A 9,918-nucleotide genomic window follows, 5' to 3' on the forward strand; every position below is an offset into this window, starting at 1 on the left:
TCTACTTTGGTGCTGACTTGCTTACTTTTCAATGCCTTAGACTGTTTATTATTTTTAGATTTGCCTTTCTTTTTGGTGACCTTCATGGGTGTATTCTGACTGGACTTGAATTCATATGGATCGGAAGAGGGCAACTCTGAATCTTGACTCCTTATCTCAACAATTTCGTTGTCTAACACATTACTAGTATTTTTCTCTTCTGTTATTGTCTTCATCACCGTAACATTTTGATTATTATTTCTGATTAAAGCTTTGTCAGAATCAGATTCTGAACTAACATCTGACTGATTAGTTCTGCTTTTAAATATTCTTTTCCGTCTTACAGGTTCTGTAATAACATGTTTTACTTCTTGAACTCGGACATCGGACACTTCTTCATAATTTTTCTTGTCCAAATTTGATTTCTCACTTTCTATAGAAATGCTTGCATTTTCTTTATCACTTTTTATTTTAGAATCTGTTGGCGGCTTCTTTTCTGGCTCTGTTTCAAAATCATCTATCTCAAACAAAAGTCCTTTACCGTTATCCTGAACCTGTTTTGCAAGATGTTTTATCTTATTTCCCATGGCTTCTTCTTCCTCTCTCACTTTCACATCCTTTTTACTCATTCTTTTTGGCTGGATCTTTTCTTTGGGTTCATTCATTCTTATTTCATCACACCCTACATTTTCACTGTCAGAAATGGGTGGTATATTTTTCAACCATTCTGCAACTTTTCTTGTCGCTTTTTTCTCCTTCACAAATAAATCTTTGTCTTTCTTGCAGTAGGTTCTACTATTGTCTTTAACTTTAACTGTCAAATCCTCTTGTGTCATTTTCAAACTGCTGTCATGGTCATCAGCCTCTAAATGTTGATTTGTATTATCCTTGGATCTTAAAGACTTTTTCCGAACTTGAGATTGATCTTCCGAACTGTTTCTTTGATGAGAATGTTTTAAACCCTTAGGATCAACAGGAGTTCTAAATAACGGTCCACTTGAACTTTCAGATTCCTTGGCAACGGAGGTTCCCGACAGTATATGTACATCTGTATCTACCTCCATTTCAATCTCATTTGTGGCATCATTGTCATTATTTTCCTGCACTTCTATTGCAATATCCTCATTTACAGTTTTGCCAATACTTTCTGCAGTTTTTAACTTTGCATTACTCTTTTCAGTTACTTTATCACTAACCTTATCACTAACAGATACAACTTTTGACTGATTCATTTCCATTGTTTCCTTTCCACCGTCAGTCAAATCACTTTCAGCCTTACCAATTTTTTGTCTAGAAATATTTGAGTTACTAGAATTTCTATCTGGGTGCTTTTTAGAACCATTTCTTTTTCTTGTTTTATGTTTACTAGAGGTACTGTTTCCTTCTTTATTAATACCAACATCATCATTGTCTTCACTTGAATCATCTGCATTTAAAGTTCCTTCTTGGATACATTTTAGAAGCTCTTGTTGTCGGTCATCCTCTAGGGTTCTGCTAGAACCAAGCTCTGCATCTTGCTCACCATTTATAGACTTCTTAACACTGTGACTAGGGCTCGAACCTCTGAAAAAGATCATGATTTAGTATTTATTAAGTTTATAAAGCAGAAATTATTTTATTTCAAATGTGTTTGAAGCTATAAGCTTATTATGAATCATGAATGTATCATATTGTATGACATTATAGAGACATCTACATGTATGTGGTTAAGATATATGGTTTCACACTTAAGATCTAGATGTGTAACAATTTAATCATGAAGGTTTTACACACATTTCAAAGTATCTTAACATTTTAACAATGAACCAGGATGAGAGGATAAGTTTAAACTTATGTCATTCTTAAATAAAGCCTGCATTAATAAACAAAATGAGTAAAAAGGTATATCAACTTCTTGGTAATACTGGTTATACATAGACTATCAGGTAAGAAACTTCAATTTTTCAAAACTAGATTTACCTTCTGATCAATGATGGGGAATCTGTGCTTGCAGTGTCTGCAAAGAAAGAGAGAGAAAATAAAAATTTGTTATGTACACATTAGTAGTGATTATTGTGTGTAGGTAGTGGGAGGAAAAACAGACAGACCCAAAGACCTTGGTAGAACCAACAACATCTTGTCTGTTAATTTGTTGGATTTATAGTGACACTTAAACTGGTCATTTAGTAACTTCCTAGCATTACTGGAGGAAGAAGACTTTAGATACACCTTCATGCATAAGCAGGCATTAGAGTGGCGAGTATTTTCACCGACCTCCATAGACCTCCAGGATAGCTTCCTTACATGAAAGAATTCAAAGTCCATGATGGGATTCAAACCCACAGCTGTGAGGGGCAAGTGATCTGAAGTCTGCAACCTGAACCACACAGCTACGAAGGCCCCAACATCAAGTACTATATATTTATATCTTTGTCCTTTTAAAAATTCACAGCTCTCTGATATTTATACTTATTGCATGAGGTATGTAATCCTTGTTAGAATTGATATCTTTTTTCTTTTCTTACCAATAAGTTGCCTTCTTTTTGTACGTCTGACATTACTATGTGCTACATTTTTCGCGGGTTTTTGTCCAGTGGTTGTCTTTGCTTTTATGGAATCAGGAGTTCCGGGTAATAAACCTGACTGTGGACCTCTTGGTGGAGAAACTAGAGTAGATCGAAATAAAATAATGTTTTAATGATATGCATTCATGTACAATTCAGTTTATAATTCAATAACAGCCCTATAATATATATATTTTAGCAATAAATCTTGACCTTCAGCCTGCTGGTGTCAACTAATTCTACTCATGCAATATAAGTCTGAACACCCAAACTGTCTGATCATGGTCTGTGCACTGTTTGCTATTCAGGTAGTACTCATTTCAATATACCCCTTAAATGGTAAATGGTTTTGTCCAGAATGAAAGATGGACAAGTCCATTTAAGTTATTATATTAATTTATAAAGCATGATAAGGGTTAGAAATGTGAAATATCTTACACAGGAATCCAGTATCTTTCTGGAAGGCAGATATCAAGCTTCTCACGCCTTCCACCATATCTCCAAGCTCTTCTCTTTTCATCAAGCTCCTGAAATACATTAATGAATGATTATTTTTCTTCAATTTCTTCTGAATCTCTGCCTTTTTCTTATTAACTTTTTTCATTGATAATTAAGTTAATTAAAGTTGATACTTAATGAATTAAAAAAACTAGAACTCCGCGAGTCAGATGTGTCGCCTTGTGAACAATATAGGCCAGGACAAAAATGAAATATGAAAATTCACAAAGGGCAATAACCCAAAAAATAATACGTGCAGAGCAGCAGTTTCTATGATGCACTTCTTATCAATAAGATCTATCTATGAAGTTTCTAGTCCATAGCTTTTATAATTTATGAGAAATGGCCTGGACAAAAATAAAGTATGAAAATTAATAAAGGGTAATAACTCAAAAAATAAGAAGTGCAGTGTTCCGGTTCCTGTTCACTGCACTTCTTCTTAATGAGATCTATCATCCTATGAAGTTTCATGTCCATAGCTTTTATACTTTAGGAGAAATGGCCCGGACAAAAATAAAGTATAAACGACACAAAAAAAACATTCTTAAAGGTCACAATAAGGAAAGAACTAGGTCATTCATAAACTCATGTGACACATTTTATACTCTACATGTAAATCTCTTTTCATTAACATGAAATATATATATTAATATAAACAACATCAGTGTCAGGTATTTTCACTTTTAAAGGAACAGAAGCAGGGCCCATCGAGATGGGAAAATTGCGTCCCAGAATAAACATATAAAACAATTTATTTTATGTTAATTATGTTGCTGCAATACCATTATCTTCTCAACTTACAATGCCCCTCATGATAAAATATATCTAAAAAGAACTTTTTTGTTTACTTTTTAGGGGAAAATAAATACTTTTTGGATAGGGTAAAGGGGACAAATTTCGGTCCTAAATTGGTTATAAAATAAGCACTGAACATACTGAGTGGTGAGGCACATAAAATATTCTTATCAGCTAACAAGGCAGTATAATATATTTTAACGTTGAACAGCAGACAGATGACCCAAATATGCTGAATAGCCTTAAAACTGTTTTCTTTTTGGCCGCTAGCACTTTAATAATAGAGCAATAATTTGTTTAATTTAAATTTACCTTTTAGTAATTGGTTTCTTGCACAGTGGACATGGCACCTGTCTCTTTCTATCAATAAACTCTGTTAAACAAAACCTGGAAAAAGTGAGAAAATATCTTCACCAGGGAACATGCTATTACATATCTTTCTTCCTACAATGATTATAAAATACAATATTTAGAGTTATAAAGAGTGTTGATTTTACTTAGGATTGTATTTATTTCCCGACAAACAGCCCATAAGAGCTTTGCAATGACAGGCCTCGACAAATCCAATCTCCCTGCAGGCGAGTGATCATAGAAAAATTTGAAGCCTGAATGATTTATAAACTAAAAAATATAAGTCATTTGTTTCTTGATAAACCTACTTAAAAAATATAATGATCAGTGAAAAAAACTTTGAATCTTTGTAATAAAACATATTATCCTGGTTTACTGGTTTACCTGCAGAACTGGTGACCACAACCTGTTGACACTGGATTATTCATCATCTCTAAACTGAAATTAATGAATATTTTTATAATTAAAGTAATTCTCAGAAAAAATAATGAATGTTAATAAAATTAGAATATATATACTTAATCTTAGTTGTTTTAACTTCAGGCATTGGCTGTACATTAAAATCATGAGACATTTTGTAAGGGAGACAATGATTGTTAAAATGTTGAACACTTGGCTAGAAATTAACAAGAGCACCGCATGCTTTGTTAAGGCTCGGCTAATAAAATTTTGAAGTTAGAAAATGGATGAATTATGCTCCTTCTCTAATAACTGCATCTTGTCATGGAAAAAAAGTTCCATGTTGAATTGTTAATAACTTTGAAAATGTTTCAATAATTGTCTAAATTAGTTTGAATAATGGTCTTTATTAATGTATTTGTATAACGACAACAACACCACTGGGATCACTTGACATTTTCATTGAAACAAGCTAAAAATAAGTCCTAAAAAATGACGTCTCTTTGAAATAATTCAGCTTCTTGGTAAAGCTTGACCGACATAAACTGAGTGTAGAACAAAAGCCCCCCCCCCTTATAAAAATGGCAAGATGGACAAAAGCCCCCCCCCCCCCAAGAAATTATCACATAGGACAAAAGTAGCCCCAGGTAGGACAAAAGCCCTTTTGTTTTGTACCCATTGTTCATACATGTATTTAAGTGATGTATCTTACCATATCGAACATTCCAACGTCTTTTGCATCTGACCAAGTAATTCTTGAACTCGTTTTTCTGCCATGTTTACCTTTTACAAGTTTTAGATAAACAGATAACGCGAATAAAAAAAACAAATTGCACAAATGTCAAAGCATATTTTGTCTGTTGCCGTGTTGACTTGCTACTGTAAAGCTTACGGAAACGTCAAAATTTCTTTTTGTTTCAATCCGTCAATGTTTTCATGACAAATCAAATCATAAACATTTTTTATTTAAAATTATGTAAACAATCCAAAATATTTGCGCCTTGAATTTCCCGGAAAAATAATTTTTTTAACTTCCGCGTGAAGAGCTGTTATAACTATTTACTTTAAACGGAATATTTTTATACAGTAGACTACGTTTGCGTTTTGCTATTTGTTGTTTTTTGTGCGTTGTTATTTATTTATTTACTTATTTTATTTATTTATGTGTGTGTATGGTAGTGGGGATGTACTGTATAGTCATTCATTCATTGTCGTTGTCGTCATAATCAGCAGCAAATTCTAATAGTCCATTATTAATCATCATATAAATAAATCAAATCGTCCCCAAGTCAGGCGGACTCTTTGGTAATTCAAATCTGCTCCATTGCATTTTTATTGAGTCAAATCAGCCTATTTTAGTGATGATGAACATATGCCCGAGCCCGCACTTTACTGTCTATATACATGTATTACGATTTTTGGTAAATTCCCATGATTGTATACAAATACGAAAAATACTACAAAATCGATCATAATCATCATCATCACTATAACCCAAATCATCATCATTACATGTCGCCGTCGTCGTCATCCTTGTTTTGTTTTTGTTTTTAATATCATCAATATCACTTTTATCCCAACTATGACATGATGATGGTGAAGATGACGAAGATGGCTGGGGAAGCAAAAACCCAAACCAAAAAGCATATATAGAGCAAAAATCAAATGTCACTCATGCTTTCACATTTTGTTGATGCATACAACTGACAAAATCGCATTCTAAGGTCTTTCTCTACCTAAGTATGTTGTGCAAAAAATGAAATTTCTGAAACATAAAGTCTCTCTCTCGAAAAAATGTATCAGTCAAAAAATGTAATAAAAAAATCATAAATTAAATGTTTGACAGTTTTCGTGTTGCGAAGAGTATATCAAAATCAAACACTCTAAAGACCAAAAATGTGAATACAGAAATGTTTTTAGTCTATTATACTATGTTATACATTCCGTAGTAAATGTAGACAGGGAACCAGACTAGAATGATATGAGAACTTATGGAATCTTTTGAAAGTTTTATAATATTAGTTATAAAGGTTTTTTGACAGGTTATTAGGTCCTATTTATGCTTATGTATAATGATCCGAGCCACTAGACAATGATTATATTGCAAATAACCGTTTATATAGGCTATATAACCACTCATAATCTTTATAACGAATTCATAATACTACAAACTTCCTTTTTTAGAGAATGAGACTACTTCAGAAATGAACTACAGTTTTGTAAATATAATTTTATTACCCTTCCAGATTTTTTCCGCCTTTTTGATTGGATATTGATCACCCGAAAAAAATTGATATAACCGAGCCAGACGGGTAATATACACACTAAATTTCCCCGTTGGGTACTAAACGTTGTAAACGACATGCGCTGAGGTGATGCGCGTACGGTTCGATTTTACGCGGTGTAAATTCCGATTTACAAGCACTTTTTAACTGTCAAATGATAAATATTTACCATAGTAGAGTAATGATACAAATTCCCATCAGTATTGAAAACAAATATGCCCTTGTGAAAGTTTGATATTAATTACAAAAAAAAGTGCGTTCAATAGACTACTCCTTTTCTCTTGTTTACATTCGTTAGGTACGGGAAAAATACGTCATGTATTTATGTGACGTCATGTTGTGAAGAAGAGGTACCCTAAAGGGAATTTATTTCGACGTTTCATTTGAAACAGCAATGATTTTTTAAAAAATTGTCTAAACTCGGCAGGGGAAGGGTAATAAAATTATTTTTTTGGTTTTGGAGTGATATATGTGGACATATTACCTGTCAAGATAAAATATCACCCTCGCCTAACGGCTCGGGTGATATAAAATCTTAGCAGGTAATATATTCACATATATCACTCCAAAACCAAAATAACATATAATATAAACACCGCCAATTTATTATCTATATCTATTGAAAACGACGTTACATACATGCTGACAAAAGGGTTATATAACCTGTTATTTTTTTATAACTGCGTGTTGTAATATAAACGTTTGCTTGCATAAGTATAACCTGAATAACCTGAGCCACTAGGCAAGGGTTATATTGCAAAAAACGTTTATATACATCTATATAACATGTTAATAATCGTTATATAGCGAATTTATTATACAACAAACTTCTTAAATCTATCAAAGAAAAAAATTCTAAACTTATAATTATATAAACTTCACAATTATCCAATGAAAAGCGACGTTACAAACGTGCAGTATTTTAAAGTAAAAAAATAGTGTAGATGAATTTACACTTTATAGCAGAGTCTTTCAAATAAAAATGATATTTTTAAGAAAAGAAAATAATCATTTTTAAAGGTTTGGTTACATGTTTTGAAACTGATAACGGTTTGTCCATTTTGTTAATCGTCACACAATATGTTCTAATCATTTACTTTTAATGATGTTTATGTTAAATATATTGTTTTTCTTTTTATTTGCTGGAAAACCAGATAAGAGTTTGCAGATATTGACTTGCCATGAAATACAAACTTTGTATATCCTAAGCGTAGATTATAAACATCATAAAAAAAACATTCTGGATTTAGAAAAGTCCATAGCTCTAGTATATGTTAGCACTATAATTAATTGACAATTAAAGTCCGTGGCACAAAGAACTGTTATAGTAGCCTAGTTGAATTTAAATTTGAACACCCCTTGTATTCATAGAATTTCCAAAAAAATATCATTCTCAATATTTTTCCCATCTATTTTAACGGGTAGTTAATAAATTGTACAGATTATGACTTCATATTGATTTAACATTTATAATGCAGACTGTTAAATAATATAATTAAAGACGTAGAACATATTTATGTTAATATTCTATTAAACCCATATTTTTCTTATTTCCCCTTTCATTTTAATCACAATAATATTTACCAATAATAAGATAAACAAAATATAAGCAAAATATACCTAGAGCACATGTATTTTCAAACCACCTGAATATAAAAAATGTTTAATTGGTCCGTGCCCACAGGCGCGGAGCTATTTTTGTTTACTTTTTTTTTGTCCATGCCCCCGATCAATTAATCCCTTCGATTTACAGCTGAAAATAAATTCGGAAGCACGATTTCCTTTCGATTTCTATTAATTTAAAGTCATATATTGGTCTCCCCTTTAGTGATTCGCAGCATGTCGTATTAATAATTGTGAACGGGAACAAAGCTATAAATTGATATGACCTTACGCTCCCTTCGCAGCTCACTGAATACACTCACGTTACTTAGCGATAGTGGAACATTTGACCGATGCGCAGGAGAGTAATATGACCTTAACATTGTGAAAGTCCGAAAATCTATTTATAGAGTTAGTTTAATTAACCGCTTATGGTAATTGAAAAAAGTAAAAGTTTATTAATAGCTCCCCGACCCTGGTGTCCCGAATTTTTGCTATAAGAAGTTAATTCCATTTTGTTTGAAGGCAATCGGTTTTATACTCGACATGTATTTTAACAACAGAAACTTTCGTCTTATTAATAGGAATATAAACACACTGGTGTGTCAGACGAGGATTTTTACTAGTTACGTAACTAGTTAACCTATTATTTAACTAGTTAATTATGTGGTTAACTAGTTACGAAACTAGTTTTTTTTTCAATAAATAAAAGATCATAACGGAAAAAAATGCACGTTAGTGCCTACATCTGCCATCCTTTTATTATTTTACCAGCTTAACATTTTTAAGGGGTTAACTAGTTACGTAATAAGTTAACCTCTTAACTAACTATGTAATTAAAAGATTAACTAATTAGTAAATTAAGAGGTTGTCTAGTTACGTAACTAGGTAATCACATAATTAACTAGTTAATTAAGAGGTTAACTAATTACGTAACTAGTAAACCTCTTATTTAACTAGTTTGTTAAGAGGTTAACTAGTTTCGTAACTAGTTAACCTTTTAATATTAAGCTGGTAAAATAATAAAAGGATGGCAGTTGTAGTCACTAACATGCATTTATTTCCCGTTATGATCTTTTATTTATAGAAAAAATTAACTAGTTACGTAACTAGTTAACCACATTACTAACTAGATAACAAAGTGGGCAACTAGTTACGTAACTAGTTAACCTCTTAATCAACTAGTTAGTTATGTGGTTAACTAGTTATGTAACTAGTTAATTTTTTAACCTCTTATATATATAGTTAACTTATATTGTAATATAAATCCGTGGTTAACTAGTTAGTTATATGGTTATCTGGTGGCAGAAATATGCCAACGTACATCCGAAATTATGTACATTAGTCTTTAATCTAAATAGAAAATGACTTGTGCGCAGAAATGATTTGGTAAGGTAATGAGCGCTTTTTTGCGCGGAGCACCTCAATTGCTGCATTGCAGAAACATTTGTACTTGTTTGATATGT

The 9,918-nt window shown here is 32.0% G+C and overlaps 1 protein-coding gene across 1 annotated transcript; it reads right to left on the bottom strand.

The window, feature by feature from the left end:
* Positions 1 to 25: 25 nt before the first annotated feature.
* Positions 26 to 5,342, bottom strand: LOC132738379 (breast cancer type 1 susceptibility protein homolog; the record flags this gene model as incomplete). The annotated part of the gene is made up of 7 exons (XM_060725868.1): positions 5,278 to 5,342; positions 4,551 to 4,604; positions 4,128 to 4,202; positions 2,961 to 3,049; positions 2,484 to 2,624; positions 1,939 to 1,975; positions 26 to 1,542 (listed from the first exon to the last, which is right to left on the bottom strand). Coding segments are annotated over exons 1-7 (1,978 nt in total), but the record flags the coding sequence as incomplete, so codon positions are not given.
* Positions 5,343 to 9,918: the final 4,576 nt, after the last annotated feature.

Source organism: Ruditapes philippinarum, unplaced genomic scaffold (assembly GCF_026571515.1).
Source record: "Ruditapes philippinarum isolate M1 unplaced genomic scaffold, ASM2657151v2 ctg3986_1_1_1_1, whole genome shotgun sequence".
Lineage (NCBI taxonomy): Eukaryota > Metazoa > Mollusca > Bivalvia > Venerida > Veneridae > Ruditapes > Ruditapes philippinarum.